Source organism: Dryas octopetala, chromosome 4 (assembly GCF_963921425.1).
Source record: "Dryas octopetala chromosome 4, drDryOcto1.1, whole genome shotgun sequence".
NCBI classification, from domain to species: domain Eukaryota; kingdom Viridiplantae; phylum Streptophyta; class Magnoliopsida; order Rosales; family Rosaceae; genus Dryas; species Dryas octopetala.
The window spans coordinates 12688951-12713366 of record NC_141369.1 but is presented as its reverse complement, the minus strand read 5'-3'; the positions used below and the strand labels follow the sequence as shown (position 1 = coordinate 12713366).

General features: G+C 34.9%; 3 protein-coding genes across 3 annotated transcripts; 2 read left to right on the top strand and 1 right to left on the bottom strand.

Moving 5' to 3' along the window:
* The first annotated feature begins 3220 nt into the window (after window positions 1-3220).
* LOC147286945 (uncharacterized) lies at window positions 3221-5963 on the top strand. The gene is made up of 2 exons (XM_086240225.1): window positions 3221-3958; window positions 5827-5963. The coding sequence occupies exon 1, from the start codon at window positions 3358-3360 to the stop codon at window positions 3694-3696; it is 339 nt and encodes a 112-aa protein (XP_086096351.1). The 5' UTR covers window positions 3221-3357; the 3' UTR covers window positions 3697-3958; window positions 5827-5963.
* NIP6;1 (NOD26-like intrinsic protein 6;1) lies at window positions 3996-8555 on the bottom strand. Its single transcript, XM_086240224.1, has 5 exons — window positions 8223-8555; window positions 7649-7873; window positions 7237-7431; window positions 6171-6232; window positions 3996-6050 (listed from the first exon to the last, which is right to left on the bottom strand). Exons 1-5 carry the CDS (start codon window positions 8451-8453, stop codon window positions 5849-5851), a joined length of 915 nt encoding a protein of 304 aa, XP_086096350.1. The 5' UTR covers window positions 8454-8555; the 3' UTR covers window positions 3996-5848.
* Window positions 8556-15959: 7404 nt separating this feature from the next.
* On the top strand, window positions 15960-22761 carry FDM1 (XH/XS domain-containing protein). The gene is made up of 8 exons (XM_086240286.1): window positions 15960-16399; window positions 16921-17821; window positions 18473-18654; window positions 19493-19582; window positions 19676-19963; window positions 20422-20634; window positions 21485-21719; window positions 22558-22761. Exons 2-7 carry the CDS (start codon window positions 16921-16923, stop codon window positions 21710-21712), a joined length of 1902 nt encoding a protein of 633 aa, XP_086096412.1. The 5' UTR covers window positions 15960-16399; the 3' UTR covers window positions 21713-21719; window positions 22558-22761.
* The last annotated feature ends 1655 nt before the right edge of the window (window positions 22762-24416 follow it).

Here is a 24416-nt window from a genome sequence, read left to right as displayed (position 1 = left end):
AAGGCCTAACATTCAGGCGCCGGATAATAACAAAACACCACATGCCAAATTTACAAAAATTTCAAATGACAAATAACATTAAATATACCACAACCACCCTTATTCCTTTTCATTTACAGACCATATTTCGGACAATTATTAGATATGCACACCAACAAAATGACAAAAAAAATACAAATAATAAGAAAGCCTTTCTGAAACTGTTACAATAATGAAGAATTTAAGAATTCTGAGACTCCAAATTCAAACTGGTACATCAAATTTGAGAATTTTAATTTGCAAATGAAATTACAATTAAAACTGAAATTACAATTGAGATTGCAACTGAAAATGCAAACTAAAATTGAAACTGCGAATTGAAAAATCGATTTCAATGCAATCAACTACATATTTGAGCTTAAAATATAGGTAAATATGGATCTGCAAAATTGGAAATCAAAAATCGAAATCAAACGAACAATCAAAATAGAAAACGAAAGGCTGTTATGAAACCAAAAGGACGACTCAGTCATAGTCTCTGAAACATTTACAAGCAGAGCATTCTTTCATAGAGAGAGAGAGAGAGAGAGAGAGATTGGGACTTGGTAATTAGTTCGGTGGTCGAAATCTGTCATTCCGATGAGAATGTGGACGGAGATTCGGCCATAGTAACTATCGGTGTATGATGTGGCAATTCGATTGGCGGTGGCTCCGAGTGTGTCTCAGTGTGTGCGTGTGGTTGGTTTGACTTTTTTTTTTTCTTTTTGCTTCTACTACTTTCTCTCTCTCTCTTTCTTTCTCTCTCTCTCTCTCTCTATGTGGACTTGAAAATGGTTTGTTTAAACTCCCAGCTAACAACCACATCCAACTATATGACTTAATACTTACAAATGTCACCTTATTGTTAAATTTAAACAATAAGTGTAGTAGAGGTAATTAGAATATTTGTTATGCTTTCTACACTAATTTATTCTTTAAATAATTAAGCCAAGTCAGACACAGCTTGACTCGATTCACGGTCCATTTGTGCTTGTATTGTTCTGGTCAAGGAATGAAATTTCGAAAATTTTGGCAAAATTTTCGTTTTTTGGAGATCCCAAAATTTTATAACATATCCATTAATTTTCATTAATTTTTCGACGAAATTTCCTGCCACACCCATGTTTTTGTAAACTTTCGGCGAAATTTCGCGAAATTTCGATAAACCCATCCATTTTTAGCATTTCCCAGCCCTCCCCTCGGCGAGTTCTCTGCACTTCCCAACCCCCCGGCAACTTCTCTACATTTTCCAGCTCCCTCCCCCGCTGGCTTCCCCCCTAGTGACCCAAAACAGAGATCGGCGACAAGAAAGGGTGAGGTGACAGAGATGCAACAGAGAGAGGGGAGAGAGAGAACTGAGCAACAGAGATATGAGAAAGAGAGAGAGAAGAGAAGAGGCGGCACAAATAAGTTGAGAAAGAATGAAACACTAAAGAGATATGTTAAGGTTGGTTAACAACTTGATATATAATATATTAAATTTATTAATATTAGTTTATTAAAGAATATGAGTATAAATATAATATTTTAGACAAACAATCATAACCATTCAATGGTCCAATGGATGAGGCTTTCCTTCTTCTACTAGTCTTGTGTTCGAATAATGTGGTGGAAGTAATATGTTTTATATTTTTTTAGAGTTTTAGAGTTTTAGGAATTTCATGTATAAAAAATTTAATAAAAAAATAAAAACATATATAAACTAAACAACTATAGAAACATAATTATATAATTTTTGTACAAAAAAAAAACACAATTACATAATCTATGGGTATTACTATTAACTAGTTAATTAAAAACTTTGTACTAAAACTATATACATTACATACTTAAAGATGTTTTTTTGTCAGATATTAGGGTATTAAAAATGTAATAAAACCTAATTAAAAGTTTAAAACAATATAAACTATAATATGGTTTTATAGAAAAACTATAATGTGCATTTAGTAATTTTATATAAGTTTATAAACTAAATATCACTATGGAGTATCTAAGTTTATAATTTTATATAAGTTTGCAAGGATATAAGTTTAATATAATTTAGGGTTTATGGAGTGGTTTATGGTTTAGGAGGTAGGGTTGAGTAAATTTAATAATATAGGATATATTTATGGTATAGCCTTATAGGGCATATAGAGGGTATAGCCAAGGAGTTAAATTTCGTTTTTTGGGGGTATGAAAATTTTAACACTAGTTCATGAATTTTTCGCCAAAATTATCGAATTTATCGAAATTTCGCTAAGAGGAACAAACCTAGCCATTTTTCTCTGTCTGTCTTCTCCTTGCTGGCAGTTACAAATTAACCCAGCCATCGACGTGATTGAGGAAGGAGGAGAGAGAAGAGAGAGAATAAAGAAAAGAGATCAGGGAGGGAGAGAGAGAGATCGGGGAGGGACTTGGGAGAGAGAGATTGGCGCTGGAGAGGGAGGACCGGAGGAGAGAGAAGTGAAAAAGATATATCAATTATATGCCACATGCTGATATGCGAGTATGCGACACAGTCGCGGCTGGGAGAGAGAGAAATGAAAGGGAAGAAGAAAGTCACGGGAAGAAGTGGAAGCCAGGAAGGAAAGAAAAAAAAAAGGTTTAGGGTTGATTAGGGTTTGAGGTCTTTAGGCAATTGGAAAGAAAAAAAAAGGTTTGAGGTTTCGTTTGATTCTTTTGAAATTTCGTTTAGTTATCTTTAAACCCTAAATTATAATACATTTCTATATAAAAAAATTTAAAATACTCTAAAGGGCATAAATTCTAATATTTTATACCATATCTTAAAGAATATAGAGTATGTAGAGTTTAATGTAATATTAGGACATATAAGTATAAGATTTAGTGTATAGATTATAGAGTATAAAAAATATACTAATTTTATTTATTCATTATATTAATTTTATTTAACAGTATTTACCTTCAGCGCGTATTATATTCATCACATATCACATGAAATCTACCATATAATTTGGTTTCTTCAATGTTTTTTATCAATATCGTAGATAATATGTTAAATAAACATATGGTAAAGTCATTCAAAATTTCCGTTGTTTCTGTTTAATTTTTGTCGAAATTTAAAAATCTTTAAAATTTTCATCGAAATTTTCATCAAAATTTTTTGAAATCTGAAATTTTATTTCTTGGTTCTGGTGCACTATTTGTGAGAGGTGCATGCAATTTCTTGTACGGAGGGGTTAGGCTTCAAGCCTTCAAGCCTAGTCAGGACTCTCTCCTCGTTCTGAGCTGGTTAGTATTAACATATAGAAGGGCAGAAGATTCAAACTTTTTGTCGTCTCTTTTTCTTGCAAACCAAACAGCCCCCAACATTTCTTGATTCTTTCAAAGCTCCAAATGGACGACAATGACCCGTGGTTAGCCAAAGACAAGCTCTACCATGTTCTCTTCTGCTTCTCTCTTACCCTCCTCTTCTCCACGTTAGCCAACCGAGCCCCGTACCCGTTTCTACGTCGTCACTCTATTCGGGTCGGATCCGTCCTATCTCTCTTAGCCGGGGCAGCCAAGGAGTTCGCCGACGAGCTCGGGTTCTTCAGGTCCGCGGGAGCCTCTGCTAAAGACGCCGTCGCCAATTTCGTTGGCGTCCTGATCGCCTTGCTTGTGCTTTATCTTGCTAAGTACTTTGCTCGACCCGAGAATGATACGGGTCGGATCAAAGAGGTTTCGATTGTCTGAGTGGGCTTTTGGTGCAGAATCGTTAATGGGGTTGTGTGGTTTCTGGTAAATGTTGGTGGGGTTGGGTTAGTTTGGGTGGTTGATGAAGAGGAGTTTGTTTGGATGGGGAGAAAGTGTGGGAAAAGACGAGAAAATGGAGATTTTGAGTTTGGTATTTGGAGAGATTAAGAAGATTCCACTTAAGTGAGGCAGAAGTTAGAAAAAAAATGAGGCACTTCCCTTTTCATAATGGGTAATCATTCAAGTAATCGATTAACTTTAGGTGAGTTTTTCTTTTTATTACTTTTTAGAATACAATTTTTGTTTCTCTGAAATGCAGAACTTGTAATGCAGGACCAAAAATAGATTGATTTGGTTGTGCTTCATATATCTAGTTAAATTGTTGTAGTTTGTAACTTGATTGCATCATTTGCTTATAAGCAAGTTAGCTTGAGCAATGAGCATTAGAAAAGGCTTTTGTTCAGTTGATTTTATTGTGATTTCTATTAGATGATCTTTCATTGTGAGTCATCTATCTATTGTGTATGTCCAGACTCTAGTGTGGGTATTGCATTTACTTGTACCATCTCCTTAAGCATCTGTGCTATGTAGCTTCGTTCCTATTTGAGAATAGACTCCTGGGTTATTTTATTTTGATATATTTGGCTACTGAAAATGAGCACTTAACATTACAAAGCCACAAAGTTATAATGTACGAGTTATTTCTTTAATAAAGTGAAAATAAATTTGTTATCTTGTCGTTGTCAATATGCATTTCTCAATGGTTGTTGTTTACTTGTCAATTTATGAAAGATCAGCTTGTGTAGCAGTGTGGATGATTACTTGTCAAGTGTGGTGGAATCACTGCATGCGGACATATTGGCTTGATTACAATAATTTTTGCAGGGATAAAATCACTAATTAGAGATAACAGGAAAGCACTTTGGATAGGTTGTGCTTGAAACCTAGTTGAGTTTCTAATTGATGCTGTTTCTGCTTTGATTTGATCTTTGCTACTGCCCTTAGGCTATGAAGAAACAAGTGAACACAATTCTTCACTCTGTTTTGCTACCTTCTGGTGTCTTTTGTCACTAACTTGAATGGGATCCCAGATTTGTACTCTGATACCTAATGGTTTACCTGAGGAACACAATCCACAATGATACTTTTTTCTGCTGGATTTCGTTCTGGTTTGCTCCTGCCAGATTTCAGCTTGTTTTGACTTCTACTAGGATACTTTTGCTTGCAATATGAATATATGATTGTTTACTTCAGTGATGAAAATTTTGCATTTTCTCTAATAAAATTTGCATTTCTGCTGCTATTCGATGTTATGCACCTATTGCTCTATGTGAAAGGAACGATATACATGCATGGTGTTTATGGTTACACATGTTATGCTTGTGTGATTCTTTCCAAGCCCAGGAACTTTAAAACTGTAAATCTGATATGATTTATGTGGGCAATTGCAGTTGTTGTCAAAAATAAATGTATTCATTGGGGCAGGATAGGCGTTACGGCTCCTTATTGAGTTTGTGGGCTTTCAAGCCTTTCATGGTAATTTCCATGCTTTTGGAGCTAATTTACATGTCAGTTGATGGAAAATGCTATTAAAAATTTGCAAACCATGAATAGGGGGAAAAAGCTGCATAGTTTCTTGCAAAATGAGCTTAATATGGGTTTTTTCATTTCTTTTTTCAAGTTTGAAGGAGAGAGAGATCAAATTTCAGTCCTTATGCACTTTACCTGACCATGTAAAGTGCATAAGGACTGAAATTTAATATCTGAGTCAGTGGCACTGACAGTTTGGTAAAGGACTACTATAATTTTGTTATCTGGTTTCATATTCCTTTGTAGAAAGAAGTCAATTCTCATCTGCCCACATTGTAACCAGAAAATGAAGAAAAGGGTTCAATTCTCGTCTTCATACTCTTATAGATTTTCTTCTTTCTTGGAGGGGGACAGGAGAGAATATCTACCTTGGCTAATTATTAATACATGACTATTTCATTTTTCCATTCTGTGTATATACCCGCCAGAGCTCCTTGTATTTGTACCAGGAGTCATCAAGCCATTGTATTTCATCTGACTTCCTTTTGTCCCTCCATCTGCATTATGTCCCTGATGTGAGCTTCTGGATTATTGATGTAGGCCTGATGACCATGTTGATCAGTCATCTTCTGAAGCTCCTTGTTGAAGGCTTTTCATGATTTTCGCCATCTTCCTCTGGCAGCTTGACAGCTGAATAGGTTCCCGCTCCACAGAGTGCCCCAAGAATCGGAGCAGTGAGGTAGACCCATATGGCTTTGTAGTTGTTTGCAGCTATGGCTGGCCCTAATGTTCTCACTGGGTTCATTGAAGCTCCTGTTGCTTCCCTGCTCAACAGTGTAGAGAAGATTATTTCAAGAAAATCTAGAATGCATTGAATGTAAGTTTACAGCCAACCAGCCCAGAAGGAAGTAAATTTCTAGTAGAAGGTTGGAGTTGTGACATACCCAGCAATGAGTATGTTAAGCATGACAGTTGCTCCCACCGCGATTCCCGCCAACTCCCCCACCTGCATGTTGGAAATTTTATCACATTCAGTCATGTTACAAGATTCTATGCCTGAACTATGTTCTGTAATATCTGAATCTCACTTTACCTTCAAAATTTTATTTTGATTCATTTTGCTCACCAAATTATGGCCTGCATTTTAATTAAATTGTACTATTTTGTTGATCCCATCATATTTTTCTCGTTACCCAACCTAACGTGGGGTTCATCAAAATTTTGACATGAAAACACCACATAAGCTTGAGGAAAAAGATGACAAACTTAACAGAATATAACTAATTTATATGCATAATTAAGCCTTTGTAAATTTACATATCTAAGTTGTAAGGCTTAATCTACTTCTCTTTATATGTTTTTACTTCTAAGTTGACCTCGATTCTAGAGATATGCACGTACTTGAACTTTGATTCTTCAAATTTAATATTTGTTATTGCTGTGTTCATTGGGAATTGGACCAGTAGAGGTGCCAATGTGCCATGCATGCCATCTTTCTTCATTGACTCTTGTCTCAGAGAGCAGATTTGGTACCAGTTTTTGGTACCAGGCTGGTTCCAGGCTTTGATCAAACCCATTGATCTTGGAGGAGAGAGAGAGAGAGAGTAGAGAGAGAAAGCTAAGATCAAAGGCTTTGATCAAAGCCTGGTACCAGCCTGGTACCAAAAACAGGGTACCAAATCTGCTCTCCTTGTCTCATGCATTATTTTGTTGATAAACATATTTAAAAAGGGACTCCTGTCTCCTAGAAAATCCTGCGAAGGTGCGTGTGTCTGGGATAAATCTATAATTTATCAATATCCAATCTGTTAGAAAAAGGAAAGAAAATTTTGGGCACAAATTTGGGGGTAAGTTTATTATTCTCAAAACCCTTTTTTCTGTTTTCCAGTTAAATTTTTACTGGGTTTTATTCTAGCATTAAGATATTCACCCTCACTCATTATTTCTATATTGCAAAAAATAAAATAAAAACTCATTATTTCTACAAGAAAAGGTATACAGTATACTTACAGCTCTAGTGTCGGTGGCTACAGCAGTGACAACAAACATGAGGTTGAAGCTAATGATGAATTCCAAGGCAAAAGCTTGACCATAACTTCCTGAAGGAACTGTAACTCCACCACCCATTATTGGGTGAAAAATCACCTTTAATGCAAATGCTGCACATAATGATGCCAACACTTGTGCTCCAATATACACTGGTACCTGCCAAACCATACCCTAACATTAGTCCCAAGAAAGATCTAAAATATATATGATTGTTATGAAGAGGGTAACATTCTCTTACTAGATATCAGATATCAACATATTAATTATATTTTCTATAAATCTAGAGTAACAAGATTTTACTCGGTACTTCTTATTCATTATTTAACAACGTAACGTGTTCAGACTATAGATGATGTGTTTTTGTGTTTTTAACCTGTTTCCATGAGAAGTGCTTTAGTGCAGCAAAGGCAATGGTGACAGAGGGGTTGAGATGAGCCCCGGAGATGTGGCCTGTTGATAAAATGACAATCATGACGGCGAGGCCGGTGGAAGCAGCAAGGCCTAGGAGGCTCTCAGAGCCTTGTGTCTTTTGGTTTACAATGGCTGTGGCTGTCCCAGAAAAGATCAGTATGAGGGTGCCTATGAATTCAGCTCCCACCTGGTTTTGGCACCAACCCAACGAAAATAAGACACCAAACAAAAATGGGTTAGTCTTAGATTTGAGATTTTCAACAATATTTAACTTGTGAAGCATATATAACACAAAAATGGAACAAGGGCCTGATTTTGTTTTGCAATATGGAAGATTCAAACTTTGGTATGGAAAATGGGGTAAACACTCTCATTTGAGTTACAAATCTTGTAACAAGAAAAATGAAAGAAGAGAGAAAGAGATTCGAACTTGAGACTTGATATGGGCTAAAAAAGTTCGATTTTTAAAAGAAAGATGAAACGAAAGAAGGAGATTTGAACTCGGGACTTAAGTATGAGAGTAGAATTATGAGTACCTTTCTTGCAAGTGAGACAGGAGGGGGTGGCAATGCACAAGAAACTTTAGGCAATGCTCCATCTTCCAAAGCCCAATCTTCAACACTGAAGCAGTTGCTGCAGCTCTTGAGCAGTGATTTCCTACCATTCCCACCTCTCTCTGGCTTGAACCCACCAAAGAGAGGAGCACCAGGAGTCCCTGGTGTGACAGGAGTGGAAGGAGCAGATGGAACTTCCTCATTGTTGTCCATTTCACTCCAAAACAAAAACAGCAAACAAGAAAGGAGGTGAAGCAGTAAAAAATAAAGTAAATTAATTCAGAGAGAGGAGAAACTTGAAACTTTCAGTTTCACTTGTTTGTCTCTATGTTTTGAAGAGTGTACTGACTATTGAGTTGTAACTGGTATATATAGTGATAAAATACTTGGCCAACCAAAGAAAAAAAAGTGTTAAAATGGTTGACTTAGAGAATCCCAAGGGAAAAAAGGTGAGAAAACAAGTTAGTGGTTGGAACTGCAGGAGATGAGGAAGTGGACGGTGGGACATTGCAGCCTTGCAGTGCAGGGACTCTTGTTTTTGGGTCTGTGCCATTTCCACTGAGATTTTTGTTTTTTAATTTTGGGTTTTATTTATTTATTTTGAGGTCGACTCATCTACTAATTTTTTGGGTTTATTTTATATTTATATTTAAAACTACACCATTGTAAGCTTCCATGTAACTATCTTTTCAATGTAAATTCTAAATCTGAAAAATCTAACTTTTAAACCCAAGGATGCAATTTTAGACAAATGTGTCATTGTTTTTTTTTACTTCAAAATATGTAAATTCAGTGTCTCTTACTCAATAATTGTGTAAGCCAAAATGTCACAATCTGAGTTCCAAATTTAATGGTTTGTTCCCTTATGGAAGGCTTGTGAGATAAGTATAAGAAAGGGGAAAGATGAAATTATGGGGAGTAAATATTGTGGCAGAGAGTCAATCTTTGGATGTGTCTGTATTGAGTGGTTGGATAAATGGCAGGCAATCAATTTGTTTCATATGCTTTCTTCCCCCATATGATTGCCATGTGAATAGATAGTACGAGACTCGTGGTTTTAGAGCCCATCTAACCTCAAAATCTCCATTAAATATCGTTCACTAGGGCCTTCTAAGTTTTTATCAAGTTTATGTTTAATTTTTATCTATATCTGTCAATTTTTTCTTACAATGAGATTTGAATCTAGAATCTAGAATTCACCCACCCCATTCTATATCAAGTAGCAATGCTACTTGAGTTCAGCTAGCCTCTTTGGCACACTTTTATTTAGTGTGAAAAAAAGCAAGTGGGCCATTAGTTATCATGTGTTTTGAGCCATACGTTAAATAAGATAAGAATATATATACATATATATAGAGGTATATAGAGGTAGCTTGAAATTAATAAGATACTTTATTTGAGCCATAATGAGGTATCATTTATAGAACTCACTTTACATTGTAGTTTGATAATGAGAACTATCAATTTTCTATGTCTCAATTCAACGAGCACCATTGTAAAAAATTGAATAAATCGAAAACCATTAAAGCATTTAATTGTGATCAAATAAATAGACGAACATTATAATTTTAATAAATACTTGAAATGATAACCATTTAATCAAATAATTAAACAATTTTTTATTTGTTTTATTTTTTACAATGATGATCCTTAAATAAAGACTTAAAAAATAGACAAATCTGATCATCAAACTATTATGCAGAGTGAATCCCATAAATATTACCTCATTATATCTCAAATGAGGTATACCTTACTTAACCATATATATATATATATATATTACAAAAATGTTATATATCGCCCCAAGCATGTTATGTGTCAGAGACAATGAATCATAAATGTTAATTAGATGAAACTATGTGTTGAATGTGGAGTTATATATAATTCATGATCTAATAACAAAACAACACATGCTATATTTGATAAGAGAACATCAAATATATATATATTATATAATTTTATGTCTTCCCTTGAACTTATTACTAGTAGAAATCAATTCTTTGAAGTTATGATTTATTTAAAACTAATGAAGATCTTTGGTGTAATTTTGAAGTTTCTGCATGCATTGATAAGGTTGATGTCATGCACCTTCATTTAGTGTAGCAACATGCTTGTATACATGCTTATGCTGGCTGCAGTGTGCATCAGTGCATGTATGTATGTCTGTGTGTCAGATTATTAAACTAATCACTAGAAATTAAAATATTATTAGAAAGAAAATTTCAAGACTGATACATAGAGCATCTTTGATAATGAGCAGTAATTATATTATTCAATCCAACAATTATATAATTATGAATACTATAAGCATGCATGCCTATCTGTAATCTGGGGATTATAAATTTACACATGGCACTTGAATTATTGTCAAAGCTAGTGTGTGGTTCTTGCTGAAGGAAGCTTATATGGTACTTCAAGGTGGTTTCAAAGAAAATGCAAAAAAACCCCATTTGAACTAGAAAAAAACTTATCCATTATGAAGTTAAATATTAATTTATCAATTTTAAGAAAACATTTCAGTATTTGATAGTACATTTCTTTTTTCTATTAATGTTTATCATTTGTTATCTACAATAGCTTTTCGATCTCTCTAAAGGATTTTTCAGAAAAAATAAAAAAATGGTTTTAGGAATACTTATGTTGTCATAGAATATGTTCTTCAATATAAAGGCCAAAAGGAAAGAAAAATATTGTAAAGGTCAGCTAGCTGTTAGGTGGTGGAGGAAAGCAATTAAATTTTTTTTTTTTTTTTTTTTTGAGGAAAGGTTTTTGTTGTTATTTTAAAGGATTAATGTTCACAGTAATTTACACCTTAATCGATCTCTTCAGTACTTATTGTGATAATCATGGTAATTATTTCCACAATTTCAGATATCTTAGTTGTAAACTAAGTAATATTAAAGCAATGAGATATATTAAACCATGACGAACCAAGGTGTACAAATATGTACGTCGGGTTTATTAGACAAACCTTGAACCACAAAAAAGTTAAACCGTTAGAGAATGGACAATAATACATATCAAGTTGAACCTATAATCATACTTCACAAACTAATAAAGAAGTGGGAAAATGAGGATTAAAAGTTTCATGCCCAATATTTTTTATAAACGAGACTCTGTTAGACAATCATTAATTGGATCACAACTTGTATGCAGTAGCATAGTAGTATAGCATCAATACCATTAATTTGCAACAAAATGGTTGGGTATGGACCAGTGCAGCAGATCACTGGTACATAAAAGTGGCTTTATAGTTTATATATAGTGAATCATTTTGATGAAGAGGATCATCATAGAAACGTTTGAACTATATTTAATTCGATTAAAAGTGTAACATCAAATGTACAGCAAAATTCCAGTGGGGAAGGTCTAAAAAAAGTTTTTGAGGAAGAATAATTATAGGCGGCACAAATTCTAGTTTTCATGTGACCATCTATATGTTACGTACCTCCCTTCCCTTCCTCTCTTTTTGACTCCTTTTGCAGATTCGGTTTCTACATAATATTCTCTCTCTCATTTATCTTTCAATTTCGATCCTAATTTTTTACTTTATGTTTATAAATCTTTGTTATATATAATAATCTAGAAGAGCCTTTGTCAATTTTTGGGTGGATTCTAATTGGACCCCTTTGGCTCTCCATACCCGCTTAGAAATACTTTTCGATCGAACCAAAAGTATAAAATCCGTTTTGTTTCAATATAAAATGGTAAGGCAAATAATTAAATTTGTAATTGTAGGGTCAAAACTAAGGTGAGGTTTTGCATCAATTTGTCCTACACTTTTTTAACATGACAAGATCGATAACTCAATTTTGAGACCGACATAAAGTAGTGGGTTTTGAGTTGGACCATTTTTTGACACAAACACTAATTTTTGATGATTCACTAACACAAATAATAGGTCGAATTAGTGTGGAACACACTATAAACGAGTTTAACTAGTATTAATTATATAAAAAAGTTATTAATTTTTTTCATTCACAATATAGGTTGTATGAGTTAGTATATACATCTCTAATCCTTTTCTAAATTTTTTCCCAAATTAAAATTGAATTCTTTATTTATAAGCCACAACATACAACATTTTGTAGTCATAAACTCAAACTTTTAATCTACCTATTTTTAATAAATTAGCAAAAAGCCACAAAAAATTGTACATTTCACTAATAAACTCATGTAAAAGATCTATTTGTTTTTAAGTCACAAGGAATGGCTTAAAACTAAACTTTTTTCTGATGCCGTATGTAACTCTCACATAATTACACTTTATTTTGTCATGATGCAGTATGTAAAGAGTTACACTTTATTTTGTTATGATGCAGTATGTAACTCTTGTAGAATTACACTTTATAATTTCGTAGAATTACACTTTGTTGAATGATGTAATATTGTTTTAAGGCTTAAGCATTTAAAGTTTAGGTTTTATGACTTTATATTTAGGGTTTTAGTCCTAAATTTTAAAGACTATACCATAACCCTAAGCTCTCAAAAGATTTCAAAATTTAATTTAACTAAAATTTGAATACCTTACTTGGGTATGCTTCAGTTTGAATAGTATTGAATGCTCTATACTTGATTTTTCTTGAATTGAGGCTCATAATATTTTTTGTGGCTTAAAAATAAATAAATTAGAAGTTTGAGTTTATGACTAACAAAAGTTGTATGTTGTGGTTTATTAATAAAGAACTCTTTGGGAAAAAATGACATAAAGACACAACTCCAACCTTTCATGTTTGGTTTAGGTTTTGAAAGTTTGAGAATGAAAATAATTCGATTCCATATTTGGTAAGTGTAGACATGAGAAATAATTTCCTAGCTCATGGGAATGTAATGCCCCCAAAAGAGGAAAAATGAATCCTTGGTTTTCCTTTTCCATGGGAAAGCATTAATGATGGGTTTTTAAGACCATATTATTTCCTATTTCTGCACAAACTAAACATAGGAATGAAAATAACAAAGTATTTAATGGTTTACTTTCTCAACATTACTAAACAAGGCATGATAATTTTACATTTCCTTCCCCTAAGAAAATGCATATGAATTAATTTCTCAAAAATTCAATTATGCGATCCAAACGGCAAAGGGCCTAAAAGTTTCCCTAAATTAAGTTGACTGAATGAGGCTCCCAAACCTCACAATCAAATTTTATATAATTTAGGAAAATTTCAACTTTAACATTAGAGAGTCATTCCCCAAATTTAACCTTTTGCCCAATCTTATCCTCATATTTGAAGGGAATATAGGGAAATGACTAGATATGCTCTTATAGCTAGGATTATTTTTTTAAAAAGATTTTATTTGATATGAGGATAAGGTGGTTTTTTATTCTAGAAAATGATAAATAAGCCTCTCTACACCTCCAATTTTAAATCAACTCACAAAATGTTTGCAATGTTAAAAAGGTCCACCCTTTTTTAAAAAATGATATACAAACCCACGTTTTAGAAACGAGGCGTTGATTAACTAAGGTTGAACGCTCGAGTCCCGATTGCCGAGTGCCATGGAGTGCTCTTTTAGTTTTTTCTGTTCTGGAGCGATTGTCACGGTTAAATAGTAAAAATGGTTGCCATTGTCTCATATTGACAAACAGTGACAACTATAACAATGACAACTATTGATACTGTTAAAATTAAGATGAATGTGACTCCATGAGCTTGGATTTTGTGTTTAATTTATGTTAGTTTATTAATTTTTAACATGTTTATGTAATAGAAAGACATAAGTATATTTATATGTATCATAGTCTCTACTCAATAGTAACAACCATTGTAATTTTTATGTTTTATATTGGTTTATTAAATTTTGACATGTTTATGTAAGAGAATGATATAAGGTATATCTATAAATATCATTTTTATGGATCTTTTGGTTGTCATTGTTATGGTTGTTATTGTCGAGTGCTTAACACAGCCAAACACCCGACTCATTAAAAAATGGATCAGCTGTCACCACGTTTTTGCAAGTGGACTGACTTACCAGCCCATTTTTGGTTTTGGGTTTTAAAGAAAAACACCCCTTTTCTATTCTATTAGCATTGTAAGATACCCACTAATTTGTGGTTAGGCCTATAAAAACGACTCAAGCCTACCCTAACCCCTATTTTTAGTGCTATAGGTCAACCCGGCCCGTTGTTTATAGGATAGGGCCATCCTTATATTAGGAGTTTAGTTAAAAAAAATATAACTCGTATCATATTTAAGAATTTAGACTCTTTTTGATAGGTAAATATTTTAATTTAAGACTTCAAGTGACATAATGGTAGAGTGAGATTATAATAGATCCTAGGTTCAAATCCTATTTACATCAAATAAATTATTTTTTACTTAGATGAAAAGATAAATGGGCCGGACCCTATGGTCCGCCTGGCCCGAAGATTTTTAAGCAAGGCTTGGGCCTAGCCTATTTGAATAGGGCTAGCCAGACCCGACCCAACTAACTCTCTAGACCAAAATTGCCTAAGGTAGATAGGGTTAGAGGTTCCAAGTTCGAATCTCTCATTCACTATATTTAAAAAAAAAAAAAAAGTAATGTAAGTGATATTTGATTTAGGAATAATAAGAATTTAGTTTTAAGTTTATAATTCACCATATATGTTGGTAATCATAACACAATATTAATTAAAGAGCAAATTACACGTAGGTACCTCAAGTTTACCCTATATTTCAACTTGGTACCTTAAGTTCAAAAAGTTGCAAGTTGGTACTTCAATTTTCATTTCGTTGCAACTGCATACATTTGTTAGTTTTTCCGTCTGAGAGCCCGTTAACGGCCTACATGGCACGCTGACGTGGCTTTAAAAAATGCCACGTAAATAAAAAAAATAATAAAAAATGAAATAAACCTTTAAAAATGAAATAATTGAAAAAAAACACACACAAATTTTTTTTGCAACCCGCAGCCCACTTCCCTCCCCACCATCTCCACCCTCACCTGCAAATAAAAAAAACCAAACCCAGATTCAGCCCCAACCCACAACCCTCCCCTCCCTCCCAGCTACCTACCCCGTCGCCGAACCCACCACCGACGACAACCCCTCACCTACAAAAAACAAAAATATCAAAAAAATCAACACAAATCAACAGTAAACCACCACTCCGCCACTGAATCACACCCCAAAACCATGAGTCACCATCCGAGACCCACTCCAGACTGAGATCAACTCCAACATCACATACACTCTCGGACCCAATCTAAGCCCATCCTCCTTGCGCCTCCCAGCCACCCATCTTCCCTCCCTCAACCTCATTTTCTCATCTTCAATGACATCGGATCTCCCAGCGGTGCGCGATGGGGAATGAGGAGGAGATGATGGAGCTGTCGCGATGACGGAGCTGTTGTGATCTTGACGGAGCTGTTGGAGTCGATGGGGAAGGAGGAGAAGATGATGGATTGGGTCATTGGGGTCGCTGTGAGATTGGATCTCAGCAGAGGGGTGGGTGACTGGGAGGGAGTGGAAGGTTGTGGGTTGGGGTGGTTGCGGAAGTCGGAGCTTCTCCGACGACTTCTTCGAGAGGAGCTGTGAGGCTGCTGAGTGGGGAGGGAGGGGTTGCTCGGGTTGGGGGGGGCTGCGAGCTGTTGGGTTGGGAATGAGGGATTTTTGTTTGTTTTTTTATTTTTTAATCTTTTTTGTTTTGTTTTTTTATTTTTAAAAGTTTATTATTTTTTTTTATTATTTTTTGTATTTACATGGCATTTTTTAAAACCATGTCAGCGTGCCACGTAGGAGGTTAACGAGCTCTCAGACAGAAAAACTAACGGAGGTATGTAATTGCAACGAAATGAAAGTTGAGGTACCAACTTGAAACTTTTTGAATTTGAAGTACCAAGTTAAAATATAAGGTAAACTTGAGGTACCTACGTATAATTTGCTCTTAATTAAATTAAATAAGTAGGATTAGGATTGATTACCATTTAACATGAACACAAATTGTAACCATAGTCTCGAAAAACTCCACCTTCCCTTCTGGAAATCAGTCACACCTCAACAAGTGTAATAGACCTCCAGGCACAGGTCACGTGAGACACCCACACCTTTGGTATTAAAATAGTATTAGGGCTCGCTGCTGACCATTTTACTCTTCACCCAAAGAAGAAGACGCAGAGGGAGAAAAACCCATTTGACCTCACTGACTCTCTCACTCTCTCGCTCTCTCTGTACTGTAAGTCTCTTTCTCTCACTACAATCTGCACTCAACAGAGTATAATGTGTTTGATTTTGTTGATTGTATGGTTGTGCATGTTGAATTTGGCTTCAGTTTTTTGGTTAGCGAAGCTCTTTGTGTTTGGGAAACTGTAATTTTATTTTGACATTTTGAACTGTAGCTTCTGTGATCAAGAACTGTAGAGTCAGTAGTTTTAAGTCACAGAAGAGTCAATTACTTTGTTCTGAACAAGTTTAGAGAAACCTGTTTAGGCGAATAGAAATTTTTTTGCACAGACTATGTTCTGGTTCTTAGATTTTTGTATGTTATTCGTGAATGTAGTTAAAGCATTTTACTGTATGTTCATCATTTCATTGCTTAAATTTTAACTTTGACCTTTTCGAGTGAAACCCATGATTAAATGGCCATTAAACTGTTTTCTTGCAAGTTTTCAAGTTTGCTAGCATTTGGTGTTTATGACATCAACCCAAGCAAGTCCATTTTCTAACAGTGATTTGTACTGTTTGTACACTATTCAGATGGACTACAGCTCTGATGAGGAATCAGATATTAGTGAATCTGAGATTAATGACTACAAAGATAAACCATACGAGCAGTTAAGGGATGGAACGTACAAAGTAAAGGGTCCTAATGGCACTCTTAGATGCCCCTTTTGTGCTGGGAAGAAGAAACAAGATTACAAGTACAAGGACCTGTTCCAACATGCCTCAGGGGTGGCTAAAGGTTCTGCTAACAGAAGTGCAAAACAAAAGGCCAACCACCTTGCCTTGGCCATGTATTTGGAGACTGACCTGGCCAGCGAAGTAGATCAAACCCAACGTCTACTTTTACCTGCACCTGTCTCTCAACCAGAGAAGCAAGAAGAACTGTATGTTTGGCCTTGGACTGGCATCGTTGTCAACATAGTGAGCCAGCCAAAGGATGGAAAAGATTTGCTTGATTCTGGATACTGGTTGAAATTTTTTTCTAAATATAGACCTTCGGAAGTTCATACTTTCTGGAATGAAGAGGAGGTATCTGCAGGGGCTGTGGTATACTTTAGTCCAGATTGGGATGGCTTTGGGAATGCTACAGAATTTGAAAAAATGTTTGCAACCGACTGTCACAGCAAAAAGGATTGGGATGCACGTAAGAGACAGCCCGGCTCAAGCATTTATGGGTGGTGCGCACGTGCTGATGATTATAATTCCCAAGGGCCAGTAGGGGAGTTCCTTCGCAAGAAAGGAAAGCTAAGAACAGTATCTGACATTGTCCAGGAAGCAGCTCAAAACAGAAATGATGTTGTGGCTAACCTAGCCAATAAAATCGATATGACAAATGAAAATTTGGATGAACTAAGGTACAAGTACAATGAGAAGACGATGTCTTTAAGTAGGATGCTAGAAGAAAAAGACAAGCTACACAATGCTTTTGTTGAAGGTGTGTCCCTGTCCCCTTTTCTGTGCTTTGTTCATGTTTATGGGCATTGTAGTTTGCACATCCTCTTGTTTAAATGTGCCTATGTGCTTATGATGAATTTTATTATCTGCATTTGATTTCTTATATAATACTAGTTGGATCCCACACACAATGTGTGCACAAATGTGATAGGGAATCAAAGAAGTGGGGTATTTGGATGAGAATGATTAATTGAAATGGGATATTATGTAATTACCATATTATCCTTGATTTTAATTCTGTTATATAATTGTTTAAAATTTTAAAGATATACTTTAGATTTCCTATGTGATGGTTGAAAAAATGAGTTCTCTTAATAATATGATATGGCATTTTTGGGTCCTGTTCAAAGTCCTGTTATCATTCTTTGATGAAATCACACAATACGTTGCCTCTTTACTAAACTCTACTGCTGTTTTGAGTTTGTTCACCCAGCTATATAGCAGTTCGTAATCTGTGACCATATTCTGGATAGGATACTGATCAAGGATTCTGTTGGACATGAATTTATGCTTCATTGAGCTCAAAGGGATGATTCAATCACACCAAGTTATGATATCATATGGAGACATGGTTATCAAAATAAATAATTTTATGTGGTATATGATTAATAATGTTATCCCTGTTAATCAGAAACGAGGAAGATGCAGCGGAATGCACGTGATAATGTTCGGAGAATATTGGACGAACAAGAGAAACTGAATTATGAGTTGGAGTCTAAGAAAAGGAAACTTGATTCCTGGAGCAAAGAATTAAACAAACGTGAAGCACTAACTGAGCGCGAGAGGCAAAAACTTGATGAGGATAAGAAGAAGGTAATATATACACATTCTTGTAGCCTTGAATTTTATGCATTTTAAAAATTTAAGTAACCATTGAAGCTACTTGCTTTCTAGAAGTACGTATGTTGCAGTTTTCTTAGTTATCCATGTATTAGGTCAATTAGCTACAAATATAATGGAATTCAGTCAAAATAGAATGGAATTCTTAGTTAATCAGAGCTGTGTGTATTTCTAGAATTTGAATTTCTAGTCTAAAACTCAGTCTAGCTTGTATTAATTAGTCAACCATTTAAATCCCCCAAGTATGCCTTAATTGATGAAGCCAGGGCCTGCTCAGTTTCCTATTTACTTATAGGAGACTAGGAGAGTTCTAGACCTCTATGAAAGGGGCTGATTGTATGCATTTTTAATCAAGTAGTAATAGAATCATTTCCTTTCTCTATATGGTGTAAGTCAGACTACGTTTTGTATGTGATTATTAGTAGTCTAGGGAGAGTTTCAGGCCTATAGAAGGGGCTAATTGTATGCATTTGGAGTCAAGTACTAACAGAGTCATTTATAGTTTTAATAAAGAACCCATTATTTTGATTTAATTCCTGGGATGCATGAGAATACTTCCAGTTTCTGGCTCACAGTATCTTTTACTTTGTGGGGGTTTCCCCATCCAGTTATGTTTTTTAATTGATCAATTCTTTATCCTCATAGTCATACCAGATATAATGTTTAAAGCACACTTGTCCTTCTTGAAAATGGAACACAGGCATCTACATAGCTTTTCTTGTGTTTAAAAAAGGTTTAACAGCAGGTGGAGCTGTTGCTTGCCTTATGTATGCTGGGTACTGATTGTTTTTTTTTTTTTTTTTACCTTCAGAATGATCAGAGAAACAGTTCACTTCAAATGGCTTCTGTGGAGCAGAAAAAGGCTGATGAGAGTGTCTTGAGGCTGGTTGAAGAGCAAAAGGTGTGCAATTAGTAGGCTGACTAGAAACTGTTACTTCCTTACTATATTCTGTTTTCCTTGATTTTCACTGACTAGGACTCTTTAACTTTTCAGAGGGAAAAAGAGGATGCCTTGAATAAAATACTTCAGTTAGAGAAGCAGTTGGATGCTAAACAGAAGTTGGAAATGGAAATTGAAGAGTTAAAAGGGAAATTAGAGGTGATGAAGCATCTTGAGGATCAAAATGATGACGCACTTCAAAATAAGATGAAAGAAATGAAAGATGAATTGGGGCAAAAGGTTGAAGAGCTTGAGGATATGGAATCTCTAAATCAAACTCTAATCACCAAAGAGCGCCAGAGCAATGATGAATTACAGGAAGCTCGCAAAAAATTAATCGAAGTATGCATTTTCTTTTCCTTATATATATGGATAGAGAGATAGAGAGAGTAATGCTCTTTTATCAGTTGGTCTAACATATAATGTTTTTAGACTATGTAATATACTCTCTCTCTCTATATATATATATATATTATATATATGCTTCAGTTTGGCAGAAATGCTAGAATTGCCAATCAATGGTAAATTCTATTTGAGCAATCAACTACTTAAAATGTTTTCTTTTTGGCATAAATCTCTTGGCTCAAACCAGAGTTTGATAGAGTCAGACATGCAGATAGTCAAGAATAATTTCTACATGTATTCCACTGTATGGTTCATATTTATATATAAAAACGAAATATAATTCCACTGTATTATCACAAAAAGAAAAGAAGAACCATACCAATTTGTAAATGTTATACCTTTCCTCATATGATAAAGAGACAATGAAGTCATGAAAGCTGATACTTTTTCTTTAGGGCTTGAGTGAAATGTTGAGTGGTAAATCTAACATTGGGATAAAGAGAATGGGAGATCTTGATCAAAAGCCCTTCCTCAACACATGCAAGCAGCGATTCCTTCATGAGGAAGCAGAGGTGCAGGCCTTCACTTTATGCTCCTTGTGGCAGGAAAATCTGAAAAATCCGGATTGGCATCCTTTCAGGATTATAACTGTTGATGGGAAAGTCCAGGTATGTCTTTTGAATACTGTCAATCTTTTATTTCCTAGCTCATTTACTATCTAATAATGGAAGTGCAAATGTATGCTGCAACTTGGAACGATATTATGTTAAAAAAACATATCTAGCAACCTGTTATTGCTAGGCATGTGTATGTGTCTGTATATATTTTTATTTTCTTGGTGGTTTAGTTAATTTCTTGAGGCCAATTTTGAAACATAAATTAGTATTTGGCAGGAATTAGGCAACTTTTTTTTTTTTTTTCTTGATCTTTCATGCTTTTGAGATTTTTGGGAAGTTGCATGAAACATGGCTGATGGAGACACAGACAGGTTGGGTTCAGCTGGTATATGTTAATACTATTGGGGATTCTGCTATTATAAGTGGGCCGAGTTTGGGGTGAGACCAACTCAGTTTCTCCCATTCTTAAATAGTATAAGAGCAGTTATGCTATGTGCTTGTGCTAATTTACATTGATATTGATACTTGTATTTATTGTTATTCTCATAGCTGGGCATGAATCAAAATTACTTTGCAAGTATTGGTTTAGCCCACACAAGTTCTTATAAAAGTCTACTCATAAAAGTCTCTCCTGTTTGTGTATTTTTTGTCTTCAAAGATGTTATAGAGCCTAACGAATTTTCCAACCTAATCACTACTCATTATATTGTGGGATCTACTCCATGTGAGAGAGTTGGGAAAAGGTTGGTCTGAATAGTATTTTCCTTGCTGAGGATGAAGTGCAGAAGAAATTTAATAAAGTGGGGGAATCGAGATAGACGAATAGAGGATTTTTCTGTGTTAAGGACATTTGAGCAGTGGTTAGAAGATGATTAATTTGTTCCCATGCTGTGCGATGCAGGAAATAGTTGATGACAAAGATGAGAAGCTACGGAATCTCAAGGAAGAATGGGGGAATGAGATACATGAGTGTGTCATTACAGCCTTGAAGGAACTGAATGAGTATAATCCAAGTGGGAGATATGTTATCCCTGAACTTTGGAACTTTAAAGAAGGAAGGAAAGCCACATTGAAGGAGGTTATCAGTTTTATCTTGAAGACTGTAAAGACACTCAAGCGAAAGAGATGAGGCGAAGGTTAGTGTTATTATTTAAAAGCTAAACTTTTCTCTAGATCTTAGATTTGTTGTGCCACAGTTTGGGCTGATTTTTAACCCATAAATTTATATATTGACAATTGCCTTACCAGATGAACTTTGTTTATTTAGAAGATTACTAGAAAGAGACATGCATGTGTTTGCAAGTAACAAGATTGTTGATAGTTTTTATTGAACAGTAATTTGAAAAGTTGTACAATAATAGAGGGATTCAAGAATGCTGGACTTATTCTTGTTAAAAAAAAATGCAGACTTATTGGTGCCAATAATTTTACATTCACTGGAGGAAATGTGTGTTTCTGAGGAAGGAAACATAACTGCAGCACATAATTAGTTCAGTGATGTAAAAAATAAAAAATAATGTTGCCATTTGATTTTCTTATTCCACTTCAAAGTCCTTATATCAAGCTGTCGTTTCAATAGTTTGAGAACAATGAGGTTCAAAATGGGACACAATGACACATTACAATGTTTCACTCATAGCTGTGGACCATGTTGTATGTAGGATGTGAATTGTTGATTGAAAAGAACTTTCGCAATCGTTTCTTACAAAATAAAATAAAAAATATTACTGCAATTTGTGTCTAGTAGAATTCAACTAATTGGTGTCCTGTGAAAGCAAGTATGGTGGTTTTTTTATTTCTGGTGTTATTGTATTACATGTTTGCAGTGAATTAGGGTGTGGGTGTTGTGGTTTGCCTTTTTTGTGATTTTCTTCAGTTGATTTTAAATCTTGATGCATCTTGTGTAGATTCAGTTCAAGAATATTGTTGATGCACTTGCACCATCTGACCATCCTGTTGAGATTTTTATTACAGGCAATGGCAGCAGAAGTAGAAGATGAAATCTGGAGCACAAGTCAAGATCATGTTTCTTTGGGGTTGTATTTCATGTTTAAGTCGTCTCATGTGGATATATATTCTATGAGAACTTGTTTAAAGTGGGATTCTACTGTACTTGGATTAACTGTGAACTCTCAATTTTATTGGGGAAGTTCTTTCACTGCAAATTTTTACCACTCATTTTACTATCTGTATCACCCGCTCGTTTATCTAGTTTCCATTATTGAGTCTGGTTGGGTGATTGGCAGGCCATGCATGCCCCTTCCCACCCAGATGTTATTTTTGGCCTAAAGGTTTTCTCCTCCCCCATCCCCCTATTGGGCCTTCTTTGGTGGAAGATGCTGTAGGTGTTTATGGGCCTCCAGCTATAGTTCAGTTTGCCCCTTTTTTTTAGATGACCACAATATTATACAATGATTCATAAAATAAAATCCAAATCTAAAGATAATTTTGAATAGGTTTTTATAAGATTATGAATCTTTTAAATTTCAATAGTTCAATCGCATCGAATTAATATTCTCTCTTTGTGCATTTTTATCATGGTATTAGAGCCTCGGGCTCGGGAGTCAGATGTTAGGCGTAATTTGTGTTTTATTCTTTTATTTTTGAAGTGAAACAAAACTTTTTTAACCATTAAAGAATACACAGGTCCTCTAGTAGTCAAGTAGAGTAGAGTGTCCTCAACAAAATGAAGAGGCTTCCCTTGCCTGAGGCACCTATCAAAAATAGAAATAACATATGGAGCTAATCTATGAGCCACACCATTAGCCTAGTATGTTCGACAAATCCTCACGGCATAGATCCTTCTCAAAGAATCTCCCTTAGTCCCTCCACACAAGCTGGGGAAAGAGACAAGAGCTGTAACAGGGCCAGACCCTCTATCGCCGCCAAGGCCTCGACAGATAATGATCTGTTTTAATTGTCTACTCTTTCCTTCAAAACCAAAAAAGAAAAAAAAAAAAAAAAAAAAAGACAGTTAGCACATAATAGTTATGATGAAGGGAGAGATGATTGTGATTGAGAATCTCATCGTTAAACCTAAATGGGATTATGCACAAATGAATACAATACTTGGGACGGTATATTGTATAGAAAACCATCATAGAGCTCATTCTAGAAGCAGAGACGCAGATTTTCATGTACCGTGGAGAAGATAGCGCTTTAGCTTGGCCAGATTCATATAGCAATGTAGCCTCCAACATTGATTCTGCCACTTTTACCCTCTTTTCCATCTCAGTAAGTGAAGACATATATAGCTTTGTCATATTTTTCCGACATATATAGCTTTGTCATATTTTTCCTGCATATATATGCTATTATGTTGAGAAATAGATTTATTCATGTTGTACAAAGGTGAAAAAAGTGACATCCAGATTGTGAGATCTGGAGTTTGATGAGTCCCCAATACCAAGACAAGGAAATGAAACAACCTGCCAGGCAAGCTAGCATTGTCCTGCCAAGAAAATAGATTCAGCTGCCTCAGTTAAGCATATTTTCAGTCATCCAATTTTACATAAAGATGTTGGTTTCTTAGAAAACTAATAATATAAGGAAATGGTGCATGTTCCAAAAATTATTAGATATATATATGGGGACCATATCGATCCTTTGATTAATAACTACAAGGAAAGTCAGAAAACGACAAGGATCTACTGTGTGAATTATAAAATAACCAAGATCAAGATGTCAAAATCAGGAAAAAAAAAAAAAAGAAAGTAATTGAGTTATCAAAAAGAATATAGGAGAAACTGCCACTAGAACTGATGTAGAACAAATGCCAGAACAGTTCATGCAACAACTCGACTGGCAGAAGGCCAAGAAAAGGAACAAACTTT